Source organism: Enhydra lutris, unplaced genomic scaffold, assembly GCF_002288905.1.
Source record: "Enhydra lutris kenyoni isolate GAN:26980312 unplaced genomic scaffold, ASM228890v2 scaffoldscaffold93, whole genome shotgun sequence".
Lineage (NCBI taxonomy): Eukaryota > Metazoa > Chordata > Mammalia > Carnivora > Mustelidae > Enhydra > Enhydra lutris.
In genome coordinates this window covers 1,295,420-1,320,715 of record NW_019154177.1, presented here as the reverse complement: position 1 = coordinate 1,320,715, position 25,296 = coordinate 1,295,420, and the positions used below count along the sequence as shown (strand labels likewise).

Here is a 25,296-nt window from a genome sequence, read left to right as displayed (position 1 = left end):
GCTTAACAACTGAGCCACCCAGGCGCCCCACCAACTTAATTTTTAAGAGACTCCAAATGAAAAGAAACCAAATGTCTATCATAGGTAAATGTACAAACCGTGTATATCCAGTTTCTTGAACACTCAACAAGAAAAAGAAGGGATTACTGATACCTGCAAAGACTTGCATGAATCTCCAAATAATTGTGCGGAATGAAAGAAGACAGACCGAAAAAGGATGGAACATACTGTATTCCATTCATATCCAATTCTAAAACATGCAAACTAAGTCTATAGCAACAGGAAGCCCAGCAGATGTTGCCTGGAGATGAGAGTGGTGTGGAGGGAGGAATTATCAAGGCACACACATTAATATTTTGGGGGGATCGATACGTTCGTTGTATTGATGGTGGTGATTATTTCACAGGTGTGCACATGTTAAAACATGTACAACTGTATACTTCTGCAGTTTACTGCATATCAATTTCCTTCGGTAAAACTGTTTAAAAACTGTAGCTGATTATATTACAGATTCAAGGCAAATAAATTTAAAAATCTAGATGAAATGGGTAATTTTCTAGGCAAACAATATATTACTAAAATTGACCCCCATTATAAACAGAAAGCCTAAACAGACTGCTTTTGAAAAAGAAACAGAAAAAGTTACCACGGAACTATCACAGGAAAGCACCCACCCCAAATGGTTTTACATCAGAATTCAACCTTCAAAGACCAGCTAATTCCAGTATCCTATAAATTGTTCTGGAGTATTAAAAATGAACAAAAATGTAATTGCTTTCACGATGCAATTAAAATGTTGAAACCTAAAACCTGGAAAATATAGTACAAAAAAATAAAAAGAAAGAAAGTTACAGACCAATTTCATACAAACATTGAAGAAAAATGTATGAAACAAAATATGAGCAGTTAAACTCATTACCATATTAAGAACAGAACATGCCCTGTCTAAGCAAGACTTGTTGCAGGAATATAAGGTTGGTTCGATATCAGAAAATCCTTCCACATAAATACAAGATAGTAATAAAGTTAAGGAAAAAATCCCTATGATTTCTACAGATGCTCTAAAGGCCTTTTACAGAATGCAGTCATTCTTCCTTTTTGTTAAGATTTTGAGAGCGTGAGCGAGAGAGCACAAGTTGGGGAGCACAGAGGGAGAGGGAGCAGACTCCCCAAAGAGTACAGAGCCTGACGTAGGCTCAATCCCAGGACCCCAGGATCATGACCTAAGCAGAAGGCATATGCTGAACTGACTGAGCCATGCTGGTGCCCTGAATGCAGCCTATCTTCTTCTTTTTTTAAGAAAGATAATTTTTTAAAGATTTTTATTTATTAGAGAGAGCAAGCAAGAAAGAGCATGAGCTGTGGAGAGAAGCTGAAGGAGAGGGAGAAGCAGACTCCCCGCTGAGCAGGGAGCCCAATGTGGGACTTGATCCCAGGACTCTGGGATCATGACCTAAGCCGAAGGCAGATCCTTAACTGACTGAACCAACCCAGGCACCTCTGCAGTCCATCTTCTAAAATGACTGTAATACCTATTCTTTTTTTTTTCCCTTTGAGAGAGAAAGAGAGCACACAGGGCAGGGGAGGGGCAGAGAGAGAGGAACAGAGAATCTTAAGCTGGCTCCATGTCCAGCACTGAGCTTGACATGGGACTTGATCTCACCACCCTGAGATCATGACCTAAGCCGAAATCAAGATGCTTAACTGGCTGAACCACCCAGGCACCCCAGTAATACTGACTCAAAAAAACTTAGGAAAAAAACTTAGGAATAATCACTGCAAAGTTTTAAAATCTGTGTTTCCTATATTCAGTGACCTACCATAAATTACGTAAGCCTCATTCTCTCTCACAGAGATTGGGCTATAAAAACAACTTGCTGAAGAGCTTCTTAAGATTCTTTTCACCTGTTTTAGAACTTAAAAGAATAAGCAAGTTACTTAAAGTCTTAGCTTTCACAACATTATATTATGTATTATCTGTAAGGGAAAATATTTCCATCATTATCTATCAATAGGCTGTATGTTAATTATCTTTCACTATCTTAAGAAAAACAATCAAACCAAAGCTGGGAAATCTATATTCTCGGAAGGACACTTACATGACCTTATGCTGGAGAACACGGAAGCAGTCTCAAATTTAGTAAAGTGTCCAACAAATGAATGATGGGGTTTCTTTCATTACATGTACTAAAACTTCATAAATGTGATTTTTGTGTCCTGGTACAGACAAGCCTATTTAGCTCATAAAGAAAATAAAATGTAACTGCAGACAATAATCTACTCTTGTTGAATGAATTAAAGCTATGGGAGCAGGCCTGGCGGAAACATGGATGCAGTCACCCAGGGGACAGAATCACAAGCCCTGGGGTGCAGGGAAGCAACTTATTTCAAAAGTCCTGGGTGCTTACATCTATAGACTCCTCTAGAAAGAAGAACTGCTGGCCTTTCCTTTTCTTGACCTGAGGCCTTCATTCAATGTTTTTACTGGCTAAACTGGGCAATCAAGAATACCCATTCCCCATAAATCCTGCCCATTTACACTATTTAATTTCCCAGCACTGTGGATTCTGTTGTGGAGACTTGGACTCCATCCACTCAACTTCTCACGATACTCTCATTTATAAGAACGTCCGTGATATGCATTCAAGTATGGTTACTGAGGTCCAACCATATCTGTACTCATCGCACTGTCTGGGTTTCCCATAGTGTGAACCCTCCAAGGCTGAATACAGCCAGTGACTCCATGCAAAGCATTTCCACATTCATCACGTTTATATGATTCCTCTCCTGTGCAGATTCTCTGGTGCACAGTCATCCTGACTTGTAGGTAAAGGCGCTCCTTTGTCCTCCACGTAAGGTTCTGTAAGGTGTCAGTGCTGCACGAAGGCTTCCTCGTGTTCATTACATCTCTGCAGTCTCTCATTCATGTGATTCTCTGATGTAAAATGAGGCCACGGTAACTGAAAGCTTTCCCACATTCCTTACACTGAGCATTTTTCCATGTGGGGATCTCCGGTGGGAAAAGAGAAACCCACTCTAAACCAAAGCCTTTCCAAACTTGTTCTCAAAGAGATTCTCTTCGGTCTCTGGACTTCCTAAAGCTGAATAAGGACTCACAGTGACTAAAACTTTTCCTGCACTTACTGCATAGGTGCTGCATTTCTACAGAGACCCCACTGCATGATTTAGCATCTTCATAATTTTTTGTGTTGGAGACAAGTCTTTATTTTCATTCCCAGTAACACCATCTAAAAAAAAATGCAAAAAATTCAGATGTCGGTCGTCTCTCTGCTGAGATGAGACTTAAGATGAAGAACAGTGATAAAAATAAAACCCAGTTTTACCTAAAGTGTATGCCATTACTGCATCTGAACTGTCATCTCAACTTGGCCAAGTGCCCAAAAAGGCACGCAAGGTTCCAGTTTGAGGGAGAACAGACAGCTGGGGGGAAAGTATGGAAGAACATGGAGGATTTTCTCACAAAATGAGACAATGAATCAGGAAGGCATAATCAAAAAAGTTAAGAGGAGATAAGTTTGAATCCAGAGATGAAAAATGGAGTATCATGAAATCAAGAGAAATTTTAATTTGCCAGTGTAAGTTAAAAGGATCATTTAGGGGCGTCTAGGTGGCTTAGTGGGTTAAGCCTCTGCCTTTTGCTCAGGTCCTGATCTCAGGGTCCTGGGATCGAGCCCCGCATCGGGCTCTCTGCTCAGTGGGGAGCCTGCTTTCCTTCTCTCTCTCTGTCTGCCTCTCTGCCTGCTTGTGATCTCTGTCTAATAAATAAGTAAAATCTAAAAAAAGAAAAAAGGACCATTTATACCAACTGATATGTACGTAGGCCACTACTACAGACAAGCAAATGCTCCACAAGTAAATATTTATTGAGTCAATCAATGAACAGTGGTCTACGATAACAGCTAACGTCAAGCAACAGCTAGAACTGTTTCAAAATACACACTGTTTTGAAATGGAAAAACTAAAGTGGAGAAAATAACTTTTTCAGTAATGTCAGGACTAAAACATAGGAAGAAAGCTGCACTTTGAAGTTAAAGGAGTTGAACAGGTCAAAGTAAACCAAACGAACTCCTCACAGATATGGCTGAGAGCTTCTACCTCAAGAATTGGGCAAATAATGAGATGGGTAGAGACAAGTATTCAAGGGAAAGAACATTATTGAGAGTTCTAAAATGCTTCCTTTCAAGGATCTCGTAGATACCTTTTCTCATCGGCTTTCCATTCCAAAAGGCGATAATGCTCAAACTATGACAGTGGCTTAACAGGCTGCACTTAAAACCCTGGATTCCAACACACTATCTGTGCTATAAGCACGTCTTGTGCTGTTCTTTAGCCTGGGCCCTAAAGGCAACGGGATGAAGCTGGTCTTGGAAAACTGGATTTGAAGTTGCCCAAACAACAACCCAATACAGAAAAACTTCCCAGAGGTGCACACGAATACCAAGGGGAATTAAAGCCCATGAGGGAGGTGCTGGGTTTGGGCTGCAGAGACATGTGGTGGATCCTAAGTTTGGTTTTACCGCTTTCTCTGCTACTCCAGAAGACTTTCACTACTCAAGCCATGACATATGTGATTATGCCAACCCTTCCCACTGACGGTTTTCCTCCAAGCTGTCTCCAACTTTTCTAGCATAAGTGATACCTCTTCTCCACCTTCTGGGTACTATCCCTGCCTGAATCTGCAGCTTCCCAGCGAGGTGTCAGGACCGACTTCAGCACCTGCTCCTTGGTCTGCTTCTGGTCTCAGCAACCGTAGGCAAAGCTCTCTCAGTCTTCTGACAGCCCTGGGAGGCCCAGGTAGCTATCTCCTGATAGTAGCAACTTAAAGTCTGAGGGACTATCTGCGACTTCTTTGCCAGAGTGGTCCCAGGCACGGCCCTCTCCCTCTGCCATCAGTCACCATCAGGGACCTTCCTGCAGGAGGACCGCCATTCTGGAATGAGCGCACTCAGGAGAAGATTCACACCAGCCTGGGGTCCACACCGGTTTTTCAGAAGTATTTCCTTGTAGCTAGTCTTCTTCCTGGGACACAAAATAACAGTTAACAGAAACTTTAATTTTTGTTTAGCTCCTTGACTCAAGAACTCACTAGCCAGACAAGGCACTGAAAGAAAAAGGAACTTCGTCAGGAAGCTAAATAAATTAAGGAAGTGGGAGGGAATTTGCAAATCCTTAATTAGCACCATGTGCTAAAATCTTTTACCTCCTAAATGTTTGTTAATAAAACCTGATAGACCGTGACCCTCCTCCCTTGTGTTCTCCCCTTCAGAGAATGCCGAACAGACGGTAGAGAAAATAACATCAGAAATGAAAATAACAGCTCATATTTATTTAAAGTTCTACACCTTTACTCGTTTAAGTGGGTACTGTTATAAGCCCACTGGCAGTTGAACGATTCCGTGGTACAGAAATAAGTCATTTGCTACCACCAATAAGTGGCCTCTGACCCGCACTGCAGCGTCGCCTCCTCTACCGCAGGAAGGGTCAGGACGCAGATGCTCTCCCCGACCAGCCCCACTTTCCGTTTACAAAACCGGGACCCCAGACTCTCCTCTTCCCAAGAGCCCAGGTAGCCCAATACAACCCAAACCTCGGAAGCTGTCCCTGACTCCCCCTGCAACTCTCGGAGCTCTGGTCGCACCCTCCCACACCCGACCCGCGGAGGCCGGGGGTGCAGGAACGGAGGCCTAGCCCCGGCCCCGCACAGGTGCGCGCCGAGTCTCGCGGGCTCGCGTTTCCGGGCCGGCTGCAGCCCTTGCCGCCGCGCCGTTCGGTCTCCTCTAGGAATCTGGAGGTTCTGCTCTCTGTGGTTGCCTGGCTGCGTCCCCGCCTCGCACAGCCTCCGGCGGCGCCCGCAGCTGAGCGGGCGCCCAGGACAAAGAGCGCGAACCTGGGCTGCACTGAGATAAGACCGGGGGCGAGTTCTGTCCCCGAGGAAGAGGAGTTCCGCGGACCCCGGCGGCGCCCCACGAAAAGGTCCTGGGGACACTGCACGCGATCCCAGTGACCTGCGGCTGCGGTGCGCACGGGGCTGCACACAGGCGCGAAGCGCGGTGTAGACAACCCATCTACCCCACGGAACGCCCAGTCGGTGGCTCCTACTGTCACCACTTACCCTGTGGGGAAACCGAGACCCCATAGGGTAAATCACTCGCCCGAATTCAGTTTGACTACAGAAAACTCACGTTTTTGGCGGGTGTGAAATGATGAGATCACTGGAGTAGGCACAAGTGAGGCACTAGATCAAAAAGTCAAGTCCGCGTATCAAGCCCAAGAGGGATCAGTAAGATCTAACCGTCGTAATTCACAGATGACAAATAACGGCCACTTAGAGGTCCTTCTGGGGATACCCAGGACCAGGCTATCTGGGCTAAGCTGATCTGTGGAACAAACATGTATCCCCCAAAGATCACCTTCAGCTGAGCTGGGCGAAAAGCTCTGGGATCCTTGACCGATGGGCTTTCAGACCTGGAAGTGTGAGCGAGGAGTCAGTGGTTTCCATGAAATCAAGGGAAAACCACTGGCTCTCCACGATGGTCTTACAATGTGAGCCAAGGAGCTACTCAACTGAGTTTACTTATCATGAATGGCTTTGTCAAAATCAAATTATATGTATAAAATAAAACCTACATACAACACATTTTTATAGAATACAGTCATACATATATTCTCTCTCTCTCTATAGAATACTATACATATATAAAAATGTGGAAGGACTCCTTACCAATTACACCCAAAAACATTTGGCATGAGAGAAGACCCAAAGAAATTCCAATAAAATGAACTGCTAGGGGTGCCTGGGTGGCTCAGTGTGTTGAGCCTCTGCCTTCCGCTCCAGTCATGATCTCAGGGTCCTGGAATGGAGCCCAGCATTGGGATCTCTACTGGGTGGGGAGCCTGCTTCCCCCCACCCCACCCCCTGCTGCCTGCCTCTCTGCCTACTTGTGATCTGTCAAATAAATGAATAAAATCTTAAAAAAAAAAAATGAACTGCTACAGGGATTGTGATAGAACTTTTAAGTGTGAAAGGATGAAGTTGAGAATATTTAACTAAAGGTTATCAGATGATTATCCCTAAGCTGAATAGGACAATTTGTTGCCCAAATAAATTCTGGGCTTGTGGAATCAGGACAGGCACCTGAAAGAACTATTTTATATAATTATGTTTCCTTTAATCCTAGCCATGATTACTAGCTACAAATATAAAACCCTCATCAAATATAGATCCATATCGGTTACTGGACAGATCTATAATGGGACATTATAATCTACATCTTTATGATTTGTATTACTGAAGTCTGCCAAAAATCCCATATTCTGTCAGAATGGAGGGTGATCCTTTCCTATAAAGAGCCCATTTTTTTTTTAAGATTTTATTTATTTATTTGACAGACAGAGATCACAAGTAGGCAGAGAGGCAGGCAGAGAGAGAGAGGAGGAAGCAGGCTCTCCGCTGAGCAGGGAGCCCGATGCGGGGCTCGATCCCAGGACCCTGAGATCATGACCTGAGCCGAAGGCAGAGGCTTAACCCACTGAGCCACCCAGGTGCCCCTAAAGAGCCCATTTTTAGTGGAATGTCTCCTGTGGACACCCTCCCTGTGTTGGCAACAAGCATTAGGGTTCACATTCCACTGACCAAACCTCATCCACAATCTGGCGAGCAGAAAGGGTGGTGATATTATTACCTTGGGTGCTTGGACCTAGGATTCTGAGGTTTCTGAAGTATCTTTTAAAAAAAGAGTGACAGGAGTAGAAAAGTTTTCCACAGACATCAATCACCACTGCAACACAGGGTTCCTTTAACTGAAACAGGAAGTGTGGGCTCTAGAATTGGGCTGCTTGGGTTCAAAGCTGGGCCCCATATACTAACTTTGTGACCTCAGGCAGCTTCAATGCTAAAAATAAAATAATGCACCTAGTAAGGCCTGGCCCTTAGTAAACTGTATATGTTACATATTTTTAACAAATTTTATTCTCGACTCCCAAAGATGGCCAATAAGGGCTTTGAGCGTGATAACTGTAATAAATAATCTAGGGGAGATAACAAGAGGCTACTTCTGTTCAGAGCACAGTAGTGTGGACCTGCTCTCCACTGCTGGCCTCACCCTGCAACTGACATTTCTCAATTCAGAGCCTGCTCAATCCCATTCTCTTTCCTCAGTAACTTTATCTCACACCGAAAATTCCAGCAACCTCTTCATACACCTGGGGGTTTTTTGGAGGGGGGCCGGCTTTCTCACTTTGCAGTCCCTGTTATACCCCCTGCAACCTGTTTGTCAGGTTACTCTTCATTCAAAGCCCCCTTCACTTTTTATTGCTTTAGGGAATTTGATTCTCCCCCAACCTCTCTAGCTTTTTGTCTTAAACACTCAGTATCTTGTTCACCTTGAATCAATGAGAAAAGAAGCCTGATCTCACTCTCATCCTTAATATTATTTCTAAGTAACTGCTTTGTGAATAGAGTATTACACCAGTGCCTCAACCTGGCTGTTCATCACTACCCTTGACTGACATCATTTCTACCTTGGACTTGCTTCCATTTCACATTTTTCTTTTCTATCCTACTGCCTGTTATCGCTGATGGCTTCAAAATCCACAAAGGTTAGCTGCTTCAGAGGACCCTGATTTCCTAGATCTTGTCCCTGTTAGACCGTATCTACCTCTCATCCATAAAGATGTACTCTGGGCTTCATCACTTCGTCATTCTCTGTTCGCCACACTCTCCCCATTCTGTGTCTAACCTGTCCTGTCCTCCACGTGTCCCCGGGCCTTCCACTTCCATGTTGCCAATTCGGCTGCAGTTATTATACGGTTTCCCCCAATCCTGGATACTTTGACCCCTTTGATGCCTACCTGGAAATGCCACGCCACCCCCTCCCCTTCTTGGTACTGCAACGATATTTAAGCACAAGGAACAACCAGAACAAAACCCCCACCTTTATGAGTTATGAACTGCATGCTAGGTGATAGGCATATCCCGATATTCTGGGTCTCTGTCTATGGCTCCTTTGTATTAGGCAATTAAAGGCGTTAGAGGCAAATGGACGAATGCGTCTGCACTGAGAACGTGTTAAGCAGAAGATATAAATAAGAGCGCTGTGAACAGAAAGCCAAGTTTAAAATAAGAATCATGGGGGTGCCTGGGTGGCTCAGTGGGTTAAGCCTCTGCCTTTGGCTCGGGTCATGATCTCAGGGTCCTGGGATCGAGCCCCATGTCAGGGTCTCTGTTCAGTGGGGAGCCTGCTTCCCCCCCTCACCGCCTGCCTCTCTGCCTACCTGTGATCTCTGTCAAATAAATAAAATCTTTTAAAAATAAAAAAGAACCGTGTTCCCATGAGCAGTAGGCTTCGAAAGGCTCAAAGGGACTCCTAGGAATGACTTCAGTTTGGCCACCATGTCTGAAGTCTGATCCGGTGACAAGACATGCTCATACAGGTTCTCATTACTAAGCACCGAGGAGCTTGTGGGAGTGAGAGATGCCAGGCAGGCCGAGCTGGGAAAGGGAACAGGAACACACACAGCTCGGAGCTCTCAGGCTCACTCGGGGCAACAAACTTGTTTCCTGGATGTAAAAAAGCGTTAGTTCCCAACCCCAGCTGCCTCAGTGTCTCATGTGTGCAGCTCCCAGGCTGGTCTTAGGAAAAACACCTAAATAAAGAGTCCTCAACTTGTGACTTGAGTTTTCACATGTTCATGGGCTTTGCTCTGTTGTGAACTCAGAATGTTCTCCCATGGTCATGTAAATTCCAATCCCAAAGCAAATCTGACACGTCATAATATGCCTGTTACGGCACTAACACCAATTGTTATTTTTATGGGAAAATGTGCTCCCATTTACAGCTCAGAAGCGACATCACTATTTCCCCAGGGACTCTTCTGGTTTCAAACCAGTGATAACACTCTTGTGTTCTGGACAGGGCGACAGATGGAGAGGCCAGAGACAGGGGCCGTAGGGAGAGGCGGCAGAGTGCATTACAGGAGCCGGGAGGAGATGGGATGGAGACTCGGGGCTAGGTACAACGGCAGTCAGGAGTAGTTAAAGGAGGGTAATTATCCGTTTCTCCCCGCCCCCTTTCCTCACCACTTCAGACCCACTCACCGGCTAGAGGTGAGGGGTGAGAGGACCCTGGAGTTGTGTGGGGTGAGGTGGGCGGGGTGAGGGGTTAATCTCAGAAACTGCAGAGTCGGCCATGCCAAGGTAGCAAGGGAAGGAAATCAAAGGATAGCTCAGTGAAGGTCAAAAATCCTCTGTAAAGAAGACAAACAGACCAGGAGCCACGTGCGTCTCTCTGTGGCTGCCGGCTACCACCAATAATGGCCACAGGCCGTCGTCCCGGACAGAACTGCTCACCCAGTAGAACAGGAGCAGAGCCAACCAGCTCATCTGTTCTCACAAGTCCCAAGGGACAGAGTCACTAATCTTTGGCTCTTTGATGTGCTCAAGAAGGTATACAAACCAAGAAATTGTAAACCAGTTCTGCAGAGCAGTTGTTAGGGAATTGAGAACATGAGAACTACGTAACTGGGGAAAAGAGAGGTTAGAGGCAGAGAACCCTAGCGCCCTAACTAACCGCGAAGGCTTGTGCTCAGATGACCCCAGGAGCCTTCGAATGTAGGTCAGTCTCCTATTTTGACGCCCTTAAATTTGAAGAGGTGAAAAGGCCAGCCTGAAGCCCTTACAGCGGGATGGTGGTCAGGTTCCCTGTGCTCTCTATGGTCCTGCTGGCACCTGTCCGCTGTTGGGCTTCCCTTATACTCTGAACCAGCAGCGGTGCCTGCTTACGGGAAAGTGTTCACATGTCCACGCTCCACAGGCAACCATGAAGGCAGCTGGGATTCAATGCAGTGAGGCAGAAGGTCTGTGAGTGGGGCTCTGACGTTTTCCTCAGTGAAGTGGAGGGATCCCTAGAGCAACAGACAGGACTTGAGGTCAGAGACCTACACTTCAGTGGCTGGGCTTTCCCTTGTGACACTGTAGCTACATCACTGTCTCTGTACGCAAGAGTGTCCTCACCTTTCCAACGGCCAATAATTTTAGAGATATTTTAGGAATGAAGTCAAAGAGGCATTCTTGCCCTGCCAGTCTGTCCCCAAGCTCTGTTGCCAACGTACCGCCAACAACTGCCCAACTGAACAGACCCTGTACCTCAGGTCGACTCACGTGCTTCCAAACCACGAGCACTCTTGCCTCTGCCTACATTTCCTTCACCCTAAATGCTTTCCATTTTGCCCTCCAATTCCGCCCATCCAACCCTTAGCGTCAGTAAGATCTTTCCTGACCCCCCGAGGCACCGGCGGTCCGTCCTCCCGGATGGACAGCACTTACTGTGTGCCACGAGCCACTTCCAAGACACAGGACCTGTGTCATTTCTCCTGTCCTGCTGCGGTCTCACCTGACCTCACATGCAGATCTTAGCTATCCCCAACTAAACCATCAACTTCGGAGAAGAGGAATGTGGTGTTCTGCTTCTTGATCTCCACAGCACCTGACAGAATGGGCGGCACACAGGGACTTCTTTATCAATATCTGAGGCTTCCTTATAGCAACAGTGACTGGCATTCTGCCCTAAATGATTTCAAAGCCTCCACTCTGGGACACAGCCGCCTTGCAGTTTTTCTCCTCTGTGGGTACTCTGATGTTGAGTAAGAGCTGAGGTCTGCCTGAACGACTCCCCACACTCTTTACATGTACAAGGACCACCTCTAGCATGGGTTCTCTGGTGTTTACTAAGATCTGACCTCTGTCTGAAGGCTTTGCCACATTCATCACATTGGTAGGGTTTCTCCCCAGTGTGGATTCTCTGGTGCTGGATGAGGCTGGTGATTCCTCGGAAGGTATTCCCACACTCGTCGCACTTGTAGGGCCTCTCTCCAGTGTGGATTCTCTGATGTTCTGTGAGGACAGATCTCTGCGTGAAAGCCTTCCCACACTCATCACATTTATAAGGTCTCTCCCCAGTGTGAATTCGCTGATGTTCTACAAGACTTGTCCTCTGAATAAAGGCTTTTCCACATACATCACACTTGTAAGGTTTTTCCCCAGTGTGGATCCTCTGGTGCTGAACAAGGCCACTCTGGCTGAAGGATTTCCCACATTCCTTACACTGATGGCACTTTTCTTTGTGATGGATCTCCTGGTGGGAAACCAGGGATGAGTTATACACAAAGGCTTTTCCACACTCGCTGCACTCATAGGGCTTCGCCCCAGTGTGAACTCCTTGATGCTGAGTAAGTATCGAGCGCCGACTGAAACTCTTATTACACTGAGTACAATGGTACGGTTTGTCTCTCGTGTGGATCTTGAGATGGTGAAAGAGGCCTGCTTTCTGGCTGAAGGCTTTGCCGCACTCATTACAGTGGTAGTGCTTCTCTCCTGTGTGAAGTCTCTGATGTTGGTTAAGAGCTGACCACCGGCCAAAGGCTTTGTCACACTCGTTACACTTATATGGTTTCTCACCAGTGTGGATTATTTTGTGCCGGATAAGCACAGTTCTCCCACGGAATGTTTTTCCACATTCCTCGCACTTGTAAGGCCTGTCTCCAGTATGGACCCTCTGATGTTCTACAAGGCGCGAGTGCTGACTGAAGGCTTTCCCACACTCCTCGCACTCGTGAGGTTTTCCTCCCGGACAGAACCTCTGCTGTTCACCCAGACGGACTCTGCTTTCTTCACCTGTAGGTTGTTCACCTTCCCTGGAGTGTCCAGAAGACGCTTCTGGTTTTGCTTCAGGATCGTCAGCTTCTCTGCACTGAGCAGGCCAAAACACTTCACGTTTAAATGCAGACATGTTCTCATGTGGTTCCATTTCTTCAGAAATTTCTTGCTTTAAATTCCTGCACTCGTTCCCAGTCTCAACACCTGAAACTGCAATGGATCACCGAGTCAACGAGTTTCCAACACAAGATTCATTGGTGAAAAACACTAAGAACCTAGAGTTTCTGCAGGACTATGAAATGGCATAAGAACACAGGACAGACATAATACGTAAAACTCCAAAAATTGTTACGGAAAAGACCAGTAACCCAATAGAAACTGGGCAAAGGAAAAATTGTCTCCAGAAAAATTAATACAGTAGTTCTTAAACGTAAGATGCTCCACCTCAAAATAAGGGAAAAGCAGATTTAAACAATACTGAGACACAATTTTCACCCATCATCCTGCCATGTTCATGAAATGAGTGTCACACACTGCCGGTGGGAGTGTAAACTGACCCAGGCCTTATAGAGGGCAATTTGACAACATCCATCAAAATTACAAAAGTACTTAAACTTTGGCTTAGAAATTCCACAAACAGGAATTTATCCTGCAGTTCACCACAGCACCACCTGTTAGAATAAAACACTGGGGACAACTTGGGGGGTGGGTAAGGTAACTGTGTGGTTCATCCATACATTTTATTACTAAGTTGCTGTTAAGAAATAAAAAATGCAAGCTTTTACTATCTTAGTGATAAAGAGAAGAAAAGGTACTTGTTTGAATATGAAAACATATATATTTCTAGGGAAGGACACACAAGAACTTAAAACACTGACAACCTATTTCAGGGCTGGAAGACCAGACGGCAGAGGGAATGAAGTGGAATGAAAACTTTTCACTAGATAATTTAAAATTTTTGTCTTTGAACTAGATGAATTTTTACCTACTTTAAAAAACTAAATGGAAAAGAATAAATATAGGGGCGCCTGGGTGGCCCAGTCATTAAGCATCTGCCATTGGCTCAAGTCATGATCTCAAGGTCATGGGATGGAGCCCTGAATCAGGCTCCCTGCTCCATGGGAAACTGCTTCTCCCTCTCCCACTCCCCCTGCTTGTGTTCTCTCTCTCGCTGTCTCTCTCTCTCTGTCAAATAAATAAATAAAACCTTTAAAAAAGAAAAAAAAAGGAAAAGAATAAATATAAACGAAGCAGAGATAAGGAAGTTATGGAGTCTTTCATCCATTCACCAACTTTTAATATTCTGCCACGTCTGCTTTATTGTTCCTCTCTTTGTAAGTGTACACATATATATACTTTTTCCTGAACCATCTGAAAAATGCGGTCATCGTGGGGCAGAGGCTTGTTTATGAAGGAGGAAGGATACAGTCGAAGTGAAGACAGTAGTACTGTCTGACAGGATAAAGGCTAGAAAGAGCAAGACCAGTACAATGGAAAACAACTACCAGAAAGACTAAATTAAGTGATCTCAAATAAAACAGTGCAAGAATTCAAAAAATATTTAAATATAAAGAGAAGAGAACACCTGAAGAGCGAGAAACTCTTCAGTTGTGGCTGAGAGTGTGCATGAGAGACTTCGTGACTCTGATGATCAGGAACAGTGCGGAGTACTAGGGCGTCCTGCTGTCCCGTGCTGGCCCATCCTCCCCTTCCCCTCAGATGGGTCTGTCTGCCTTACCTGGCTCCTCCAGCGGGGCTTCAGGTTCTGGAGACTCACACTTGAGCTGTGCCATCAGGGGTGGGAGGGACACACCGGGCTCCTGTTCTGTTCCCAGAGGGGCCGCCTCCTGCAAGGGCTGGCCTTGTTCCTCGGTGTGGACTGAGACCTGCGGCAAGATAAACAGCTCACACAGTCGGTGAACAGCAAATAAGAGTACACGATCCACGGCGGTGACGTCCAGCTCTCTGACACCTCAACTTTCTCCCAGACACCAGCCTGCCGTAACCCTCCCCACGGCGCCTCCTCTGGGAAACCTTCCCTGCTCCTGTTCTTCACAGCTAAACGCTGCTGGTTGTGTCACCTTCACTGTTTATGCCTGGAGAAAGGCAGAAGGAAATGAAGGAGTGACAGAGGGTGGAGGACGGAGGAGAAATCTCTTCACAGTAGGCTCTGGAAGCTGTTCCCTACAGCCAGCCTTCCCCAGATCCCACTCCACCTCCTTCCAGGACAGGACCTTATTTTCTCCTTGCCCAAGGTCATGGTCACATGAGAGGCCACCCACCATTCATTTCATCACTCCCCCCCCCTTCCCTTCCACTTAAAGGAAGAAGCCTTTTCTCTTCAAGGTGCGTAGGTCTCCACTCTTGCCTTCAACCCCATCCCTTACTGCACCCCTGAGCCCTGCTCCAGCAACGAACTCATTTATTTAGCAGTTTAAGCCATTCTGTAGTTTCTGTGCCTGCAGGGAACCATTCCCCTTGTATTCGAAAATACCAGGTTTTCCCAGCAGGGTGTGAAATGCTGGGATCTGGGACCACTCTTGTTCCGAAGTCTGTGTCTTAGTTCAGGAACTCCGGGAGCGGGGCTGGTTACCTCGACCACCCAGCACCGTGTACACAAAGCACATTGCAGGGGGCGTTGCCGCAGCAGGCCCTCAAACTGCTCCCCAACCCCCTACAGTGGCTACACTCTGTAAATAAGAAATCACCGCACACTGCCTCTATTCTGACAGTTTCACTGTGCAACCTCTGCCCCCAGAATAAGAGCCAGAATCAGAAGGATGCTGAGATGGACAGAAAAAGAGGTTTCAACTTCAAATGTGGAGGGAGAAAAAAGCCAGCACAGTAGTCTGTGTCTTCCATCTGTGGATCTCTGGCAAGGCTCAGAAATCGAGTTTAAACTCTGTTAGCTGCCCCCAGCATGCTTCAAGGGAAGGGGTTGGCTTGCAAAACAAACTCAACATGTTTCATTTTGTTCTGTTTTTTAATCAGGGGAAAGCACAAACTCAACACTTTTAAAACCACATTACTTCTGCCTGCACTCGAGAATCCCTTCTTTCTTTTGGTTCTCTTCGTCTCCTTGGCCACTCCTCCATTTCCACTGCCCTGATGACCTCCTTTCATCTCAAAGCCTTAAATATCATCCATAACCTGACAAGTTCCAGTTTTGCATCTCTAGCACGGATCCCTCCATCGAATCCCAGCTTGTTATACTCAGTTGCTTGCCCAACTTTTCCAGGTGGATTCTAATAAGAATCTCAAAATTGACACATCCAAAAACCCAGTAACCGTTGATCCCTGTCCTGACCCAAAACCTTCCTCTCTCCCAGCCTTTACCATCTTTGTGAATGATGAATCCATGAGTCATAACGTTCAGAACAAAAACCTTAGCTGAACCCTGAACCTTCTCTCATATCCCACATCCTACAGAAAAACAAATCCTGTCAAGTGCCACCTCCAGAACAGGCAGGATCCAACCGCATCTCACACTTCCACAGCTACTGCCCTAGTCCAATCCACCAGCACCCGTTTCCTGGATCGGTGCTGAGCCTGTCTCCCTGCTTCTGCATTTGACCTCTCGACCTCCCATACCCCGCGCCCCCACCCAGGCCCCGTGTACAACTCTTCCAACAGAGTGGCTGGAGTGATTATTTTTACAATTTAGGTCAGGTTAAACCTCTCTTCTGTTCAACTCTCCGGTGACTCAGCACCCTGTTTATTGTCTGCCTCCTTATCAGACTAGACTCCAGCTGGGAGACAACAGCAGCTTCTGCGCTTTGTTCATGGCTATGTTTCCAGTGCCCTGAATGGTGCCTAGTACAAAAACCCACATTAGTAAATGTCTCCTGAACAAATGAGCTTTCCCCAATCCACCCTCCCCTACCCCCTTGAACTCTGTTAGGAGCACCCGGATCCCGCCAGTCTCTCAAGCCGGAAGTCCCCAGTGCTCAGCCTGGAAGAGATCGCTCCCTGCAGAGTTTTCCCTTCATCCTTCCTTTTTCATCCACTCATCTGTCATCATTTCCAATGAATAATTACCTAAGACATGCTTCATCCTTTGAAGTCTCACTGTCACAACTCTCTCTCAAACTCATGTCTTTCTGCCACAGGTTCCTCCCCTCCAGTGTTTCATGCCCCCAGTGCTGGGCTACCCTTCTTGTTTTTCCATTTTATAGCCTTCCTACCAAGACTTCCCAGCCTTGCCTCTACTGACCAGCTGGTCAGATAATTCTTTGTTGTATGATGCTGTCCTATATGGGTAATGTCCCTGGCCCATCAGCCACTAGATGTCAGTAGCACCTCGCCCCATCTGACAACCAAAAATGTCCCAAGACATTGCCCGATGCCTCTAGGGCACAAAACAGCCACTGGTTGAGAACCAGTATCAGTATTGAAACAAAACAGAACAGAACAGAACAAGATCCTACGTACTTTAGTTACATCCTCGGGTTAGGGAGGCTCATTTAGACTCAAAGAGAAAATGTTAGAAGCTTGTGTCCTACAGATTAAAATCTAAATTCCAGGGGTGGTATTCAAGGTCCTGGACTCTGTTTTCAATCCCTATTCACAACTCACCTGTCCAACCCACCCTGAGCTTTCTACTACTCCCAGTAACTCCCATCCCTGCCCGGCCCCTCCCTCCTAACCTTCCACTCTGCTCATACCTCCCACTCCTCCAAGGTGGTGACTTTGATTTCTCCTTCGTTTAATCCTTTAATGGAGAAAGGGCAGTGGACACACTGTTGTGCAAGAGAGCGATGTCCCTTTGAAGAGACTGCTGCCCACTCCCTTACCATGACCTAACATTTGCTCTTAGAATCTTCTGATGTTTTTGAGCAGCATTTCCTCAAACAGGACTCTGTAAGCCTAGTACAGAAGCACATGATCCGTCGGCAGAAAAGCTATAAATAAGTTAGGACTACATTAATCAAGTTTCCATGAGGCTAGAGCCTGATACACCCATGTGTCAAGAACACACTGGCCTAGAAATCCATAATTCATTTTCTCTCAATCACAAAACAGATCTCTTTTTCTCACCTGTTCTGGCTCATCCAGCTCCCTCTCCAGGTCCTCCAGCGCGGCCACCGCCTGCTCCCCGCTCTCCGGCTGCTGCTCCCGCACCCAGGCCTGCAGCTCCTCGGGCAGGATGGTCAGGAACTGCTCCAGCACCAGCAGCTCCATGATCTGCTCCTTGCTGTGCGTCTCGGGCCGCAGCCACTGGCGGCAGAGCTCCCGCAGCCGGCTCAGCGCCTCGCGGGGTCCAGAGGTCTCCTGGTAGCAGAACTGCCGGAAGTACTGTCGGAAGACCTCCCTGCTGTGGGTGTTGTTCTTTTGCAGGATCTGATGCTGTCTGGGGGTGTCCTTCTCCTCCTCCTCAATCTTTACTTCCAAAAGGTCATCCTGGTCCTCGTGGGCCTGGAGAGCCCAAGTAGATGCCATGATAGCTGTGCAAAAGCTTTATCAGTGCTGCAAACAAGATTCCCCGTTAAGATCTCCCTGGGTGGACCTGAGGGAGTAGCCGCCACTTCTAACACAAGCTACACCACAGGCAAAAATTGCAAATTCTAAGAATTTACTTCCGTGCTTTGCAAGCCACCTCCAGGTTAATTTACGCTACTCCGGGAAATACTCCGATTACAAGAGTTAAGAACAGATTAATCTAAAGAGACTGAGTAAAAGGTACGAAGTGGCCTGAGGATTTTACAAACCAACAGCACGGCCCAGCAGGAAACCCCCGCATGGAGTCCTAGAGCGAAGGGCAACCAACAGGAATACACCAGCACTTGGAGCAAACGGATCGTCTCAAGGCGTCACGACACCCTCGCTCGGTCGCCTCTCCTGCAGTGGTCGCACGTCCGGCGGAAACGCTGCCGTCAGCGGCGCAGCCGCCGCAGGACCCCAGCCCCTCGCGCGCTGTCTCCGCTCCTTCCCCCGCGGCAGGCCCGCCGCGTCCCACGGCTCTCCGAGGGCGGCACAGGGCCGCACGCTCGCTCCCCAGCTGCCCGCGGAGGCCTGCATAAGGGTCCCTCCGGAAGTACGAAAGGCCGCGGCCTGCAGACCGCCCACAGCCTGACCCGCCGACAGCGCCCCACAAAGGCCGGAAGCGAGCGGGCTCGGCGCGCGCGCACTTCCGCCGCAGCCGCAGGGAGGGGCGAACGCTGGCCGTGCAGTTCCCGCGAGGCTCCGCTAGGTCGCGAGAGTTAGGCGGGTACGCGGGTGCGCACTGCAGCCGCAGCCGCAGCCGCAGCCGCAGCCGCAGCCGCAGCCGCAGCCGCAGGGATGAGTTGGGCACTGCGGCGGAAGTTAGACGGGCGAGCTGTTAGGTGGGGTAGGTCTCTATCCCCAGCTCCTGCCCGCCCCCCGCTGTCCCCGCCCCACTGTGGGCGAGGCCTGGCAACACCTGCAGTAGGTGCCACTTTGTCCTGAACGTCTCTTTATAAGTAATGAGCGTCAACTTGCCGGTATTTTGTTGGGGGTTTTGCATCTCTGCTCGGGGGACACACTGGCCGGTAGTTTTCCTTTCTGAAATGTCTTCGGGTAATGTTGGCCCTACGACGCGCGGCTTCCTGTGGAAGGCTGACGTTGAAGGAGTCAGCCAGCACCAGAATAACGGGCCAAGGGGAAGCAGTCCGCCTCGGTCACAGGTGCAAGGCAGCCACAGAAAAGAGCATCCAAGCACAGAGCACGCAAGACACAGGGCAGGCCCAGGAACGGCGTTCCTCATCGTCTGCTCGGGGGAAACTCGGGGATGTAGGGATACGGAACAGACAGCAAAGGTAAACATGGATCTCTGGAAAACTCCTTTCTCATACTTTTTGTCCAATCTCATTGATAACACTTGGCCATTTTATACACCAGGTAACTCCAACATTTTAAAAAAGAATGTGATTTTTTTTTCTTGTGATATTTTGATAAACCTTCTAAGTACTTCTAAAATCAAGAGAAAAAAAAAAAAAAAGACTTTGAGAGCCAGGACTCAAGAAAGACATGGTGAAACTGTAATGTCAGAAGCTCATTGTTACTTTGTGTATAAAAAATAAACTTATATATACACCTGATTAGCTTATAATAATGTTGGGTGTATTTAGGGAAGTTGAAAAGGAGGCAAGAAAGGAGGAAAAAAAAATCGAACGATTATTTAGAAAAAGAAAATCCAAAAAGAACTTTATGTGTACCCAGGCTTTAAATCTGGGTGGATAAGGGTGTTTTGGAAAATTAAAGATGGCTACAAATTCTTTAGCACTTTTCCCATTACGAGGTGGGGGTCCATGTCGTTTCCCCTTGAGTTTGAGTGGATTTGATGACTCCTCTGATAAAATACAGCAAAAATGATGCTGTTTGAGTTTTCCAGCCTGAGCCTTTAGAGAGCAGCAGCTTTCACTTTTTGTTTTTTGGAACAATTGCTCTGGGAGCCCTGAGCCATCACAGAAACAGGCTGACTGCCCTGCTGGAAAGATCACATAAGGAAGCCCTGAGCCCACCCCTCTAGCTATCTTTGCCCCAAGGCACTGGGCATGGCAGGGCAGCTGTCTTGGGATTTTCTAGGCAAATCCAGAAGATGCCACATGAAATGGAAGAACCTTTAGGCTGAGCCCTCCCCAGATTCCTGGCAGAAAACATCATGGGATGGTTATTCTAAGCCTTCATTTTTGGGTAACTTTTTATGCATCAATATATGTTACTATAACAATTTGGTTACGCTAGTCCCTGAAGATACTAAATTTCCTTAGATTAGATGGTATAGTCTACAAGGAATTTTAAATTTGTAATTGGTTTCTTGACTTCTAACCAGAAAGTGGTGTTGAGGACACGCTACATTTTTTTAAAAGTTGAGTTTATAAGGGAACTATGAGAGGCAGAGATACCCCAGTGACAGAAGAAAATTCTGAAAATGTCCCTTCAAGCCAAGTGGGGGCCGACTTTGACCTCCCCAAAAGGACAAGAAACTGGTGGGTTAGCAGTGAAATTCTGCGGTGGCCACCTTGCCAGGGCATGACTGTCTCAGCCAGGACTGCCTCTCAGCCTCCCACCAAAGGTGGAGAGGAGACAAAGGCTGTTTATAGACCCAATGCAGAGGCAATGAGAGGTGTAAGGAAAGTCAGGGTGAGGGGGTTGGCTCTGGGCAACTCAAATACTTCGACAAATAGTACTACAAAATGTTACTTAAAAGATAAAATGCCTAATGCTCCTGAGTTCCTCAGGTTCACAACCAGGTGTTTTTTTTTTTTTTTTTTAAACAAACCAATTTGTATCTAACTGATTAACTACTGAATACATTGGATCCTTGAACAACAAAGGGCTTGAATTTTGCAAGTTACTTATACATGGACATTTTCCCATACACTACAGTACCATAAATGTATTTTCTCTTCTAAGATTTTATTTACCTGAGAGACAAGAGACGGAGCGAGCGAGTGGCAGGGAGCAGAGAGGGACAAGCAGACTCCACACTGAGCATGGCCCTTCCCAGGGCTGGATCCTAGGACCCTGAGATCATGACCTGGGCTGAAATCAAGAGTCGGACACTTAACTGACTGAGCCACCCAGGGGCCCTCTGTAAATGTATTTTCTTATGATTTTCTTTACATTTTCTTGGGGCCCCTTGCTGGCTCATTGAGTATGTGACTCTTGATCTCAGGGTAGTTGAGTTTGAGCCCAACATTGGGGGTTGAGATTACTTTTTATTTTTATTTACTTATTTTTTAAGATTTTATTTATTTGTCAGAGAGAAAAAGAGTGAGCACAGGCAGACAGAATGGCAGGCAGAGGCAGAGGGAGAAGCGGGCTCCCTGCTGAGCAAGGAGCCCGATGTGGGACTAGATCCCAGGACGCTGGGATTATGACCTGAGCTGAATGAAGGCAGCCGCTTAACCAACTGAGCCACCCAGGCGTCCCAAGATTACTTTTTAAAATATCCTAAAAATATATTTTCTTTGTATACAGTATATGATGCATGTAACATATGGAATATGTGTTAATCAACTGTTTATCAGTAAGTCTCTGCTCAACAGTAGGCTGTCAGTGGTTAAGTCAAGTTATACTCAGATTTTTGACTGTGAAGGGGGTCAGTGGCCCAACACCCATGTTGTTCAAGGGTCAACGGTACGATACTCAAAAGTATGAAAAGATCATTATGTTTACAGTGGTTGCAATGCCTGGGGCACCTGGGTGGCTCAGTTAGGTTAAAAGGTAGAACAAAAGATCAAGGGAAAGGTAGACAAAAATTTTAGTGATGAGGTTCATTTGGACAAACACAAGAAGACATTTCCTGTCTTTTCCCCCGGTGGAATCTCCTCACCTTTCTCCTGAACAGAGGGCAGCTCCCAAGGTTCAGAATTGAATTGACCCATCCTGGCTGGAGCTGGACCCCTGTGAGTCCTGGACCCCTGGAGCAGCAGAGGTGCTGCTGCCAGATCAGCCATCTGCTCCTGGGGCCCTTCCTGTCCCTATAGCAGGACTAGGACCCACGGACAATGAAATAAATTTGACCAGGGTGATATATGCTGAAAGGTCTAGAACTTCGATCCCAGTATTAATGGGGAACATAGAACAGTTGGACAGAAAGCAGAGTTTCCCTTGACCTGCAAGGGCAGGAAATAAAAAGGACAGGGAAGGGGATTGTTAGGGTCCGTGATCAAAGAACGAGACGGATATAAAGCAAAAATCAAACAAAGCTTTATTTCACGCCAAGCATCAAAAATCAAACTGACCGGTCAGGACTGTCTCTTACGAAAAGGTGACGACGATGACCCCGGCAAGTCCGCTCCCAACGTGGCTGCTCTGGACAAGGCCTTTCTGTAGATGAGGCCACTCTGGACGAGGCCACTCCCAGGACGAGGCCACAGCTGATGAGGTCGCTCCTCAGACAGGGCTGCTCCCCGGAAAGGCTGCTCCCCGGACAAGGGCTGCTCCGGCGAGGCCACTCCTCGGACAAGGCTGCTCACAAAAAGAGGCCACTCTGGAGGAAGCCTCTTTCCTGATGATGCTGCCTCCTGTAGGGCTGCTCACCGAGAAAGCCTCTTTCCAGACGAAGCTGCTCCCCGGAATGGCGCAGCTCCAGCGAAGCTGCAGCTCAGGGTATCAAGGCCGCTCCTGGCAGCGAGGCCGTTCACATCGAGGTTGCTGGAGTCTAGGCTGTTCCCTGCTGTGTCGGCGGGGCCGCTGGTGTCGGGACCGCTGGCGGCTCGGCTGCTGCTGGCGTGCTGGGACTGCTGGTGTGCTGGGACCGCTGGCGTCGGCGCCGCTGGCGTGCTAGTGACTCCGCTGCTCCCCGAGGCAGAGCTGCTGAAGCCGCAGTGTGGGCGGGGCTGCTGGCGTCGGGGCCGCTGGCGGCTCAACTAGCTCTGACAAGAGCTGTCACAACTCTCACAGCTCTTACAAGAGCTGTTACAACTCCTACAGCTTTTTTTTCTTTAAGCTCCTACAGCTCTTAACAAGAGCTGTCACAGGTCTCTTTCTTCTGCTCCCGCCAACTCTCCTTCTTCTGTTCCCGCCGACTCTTCTGCTGCTGCTTCTTCCTTCTTCTTCTTCTGACAGCTCTCCTTCTCCTCGCCAGCCTCGCAGACCAACCTTTATGGGGGTGGTTGAGCCCCGCCCCTACACAGGTAGCCAATTAAATCCTAATTCACCCAGTGGATATACCCACGCCACACCGATTGGACGTCTTCACCCGGCCTGCCCCGCGCCTACTTCCAGGGTCCACAAGCTAGTTCCTCTGGGAGGGGCAGGCCCTTACAGGGATACGACTCTGGCCAGTACATCTTGGCCATTTCCCTCACTACATATGAGAGGAGATCTCAACTCTCTTATCTCTCTCTATAGAGAACACCTGCCTTCTAAGGATAGATCATTTCTTCCTCATCTCACCTTTCCTCGGGGATATTCAGCTTCCTGGACAAGCCCTCCAAGTCCAGAAACAGCCTCCTCCCTGTACTCTGGGCTGCTCCCGCACCCGGGCCTGGAGCTCCTCGGGCAGGATGGTCAGGAACTGCTCGGCCACCAGCAGCTCCACGATCTGCTCCTTGCTGTGGGTCTTGGGCTGCAGCCACTGACGACAGAGAGCCTAGAGTTGGACTTCTGAGGCCCAAGGGAATCCTCCCAGCAGAACTGCCTTAAGTTTTTTCTGAAGAACTCCTGTCAGAAGCACCATTTTTGTGCAGCCTAGATTCTGTAACTAGTTGACATTCCTTCTGTTCTGCAGTCCAAAAGGGCTGGACTGAATCCATTCCTGGGCACAACAGCTCAGAAGACTGGCTCGTTACAACAGCAGGGAGAGTTTAAGGCTCATGATAACACATAACACATCACTGTTAACAGAGATCAATTCCAAACTAAGAACATATTTAGTCAGAGTGAATCGCTGTGGCCCGGCCAATGATTTGAAGGTAAGGATGCTCTGTAAAAGACAAACACAAAATGTCATTAGGATAATATAAAATTAAGGAAAACACAATTCAGTTACTTTAGGATTAAAGAACAATACTAGTAGCTTTTAGATCTAGACAACTTCAGTGACATATTCAGATAATGTGAAATATTCAGATAATGAAGAAAAACAATGTAAACAGCTTTGCCTGCTTAAATTGCATGTCACAGATCAAGTCAGTTATATTTACAAATCAACTTCTCTGTGCCAAGAATTGTGCTGGATACTTTCAAAGGTGTTTTTAATTTCAGAAAAGAACAGTCTGTGGGTCAGTGTGTCCCATTTTTGAGTCAGGGATCCCAAGTCATTAACCAAGGTCTGCTTTGTACGCAAACCCAGTGAGTACTTTTCAGTCCTTTGCTTACCAGATGTCCCTGCAGCATCTAACACTGCTAGCCACTCCCAGTCTTATAAGAACTACAATCTTCTGGCTGTTTTCCACAAGTTGGTTTTTGTAAAGTGCTTAGACCAATGCCTGATGCTCAGGTAGTATTATATGAGGGCTTGTCAAATAGCTCATTCTTAAGTCTACTTTATGGCTCTTCTTCAGTTTGCCAAGAAATGTCTAGATACCCTAAGCTGAGACCCAGCCTTCTCATTCCACATTCATTCTGTGCAACCTTGTCCATTCAGTAGCATCTGAGAACTGAGATGTCGTCACCCAAGAACTCCTAAATCTGATTCTCTTATCCAAATTTTAGCTTGGAGCTGCAGACCATTACATAGTCCAATGGTGTATTGGACCCTTCCACTTGGATGTCTTAAAAGTATCTCAACACCACCAAAAATTAACTCATTTTCCTCTCACAATCAATGCCTCCTCCAAAATTTCCTGGTTTTTTTTTTAACCCATTTCTTTTAAAATAGCACATTTATGAGGCACCTGGCTCAGTCAGTTAAGCATCCAAATTCTGATCTCAGCTCAGGTATTGATTTCAGGGTTGTGAGTTCAAGCCCTGCACTGGGTTCATGGAGCCTACTTAAAAAAACAAAATAAAACAAACAAACCCCCCCACACACATTCATTCATCTAATCATCTAATCCAAAAACCTATCCCTGACTATATTTTATTTTTTGAAAAGATTTTATTTATTTGACAGAGAGATCACAAGTAGGCAGAGAGGCAGGCAGAGAGAGAGGAGGAAGAAAGCTCCCTGTTGAGCAGAGTGCCCAATGCGGGGCTCAATCCCAGGACCC

General features: G+C 47.1%; 1 protein-coding gene across 1 annotated transcript in view; it reads right to left on the bottom strand.

Moving 5' to 3' along the window:
* Nucleotides 1-25,296, bottom strand: part of LOC111138601 — an 896,555-nt gene that overhangs the window by 856,717 nt on the left and 14,542 nt on the right. Inside the window, exons 5-7 of the mRNA XM_022490616.1 lie at nt 11,629-12,659; nt 11,158-11,164; nt 2,962-2,986 (exon numbers count right to left, since the gene is read on the bottom strand). Coding sequence (XP_022346324.1) covers nt 2,962-2,986; nt 11,158-11,164; nt 11,629-12,659 — 1,063 coding nt within the window. The remainder of the gene's footprint in view (nt 1-2,961; nt 2,987-11,157; nt 11,165-11,628; nt 12,660-25,296) is intronic.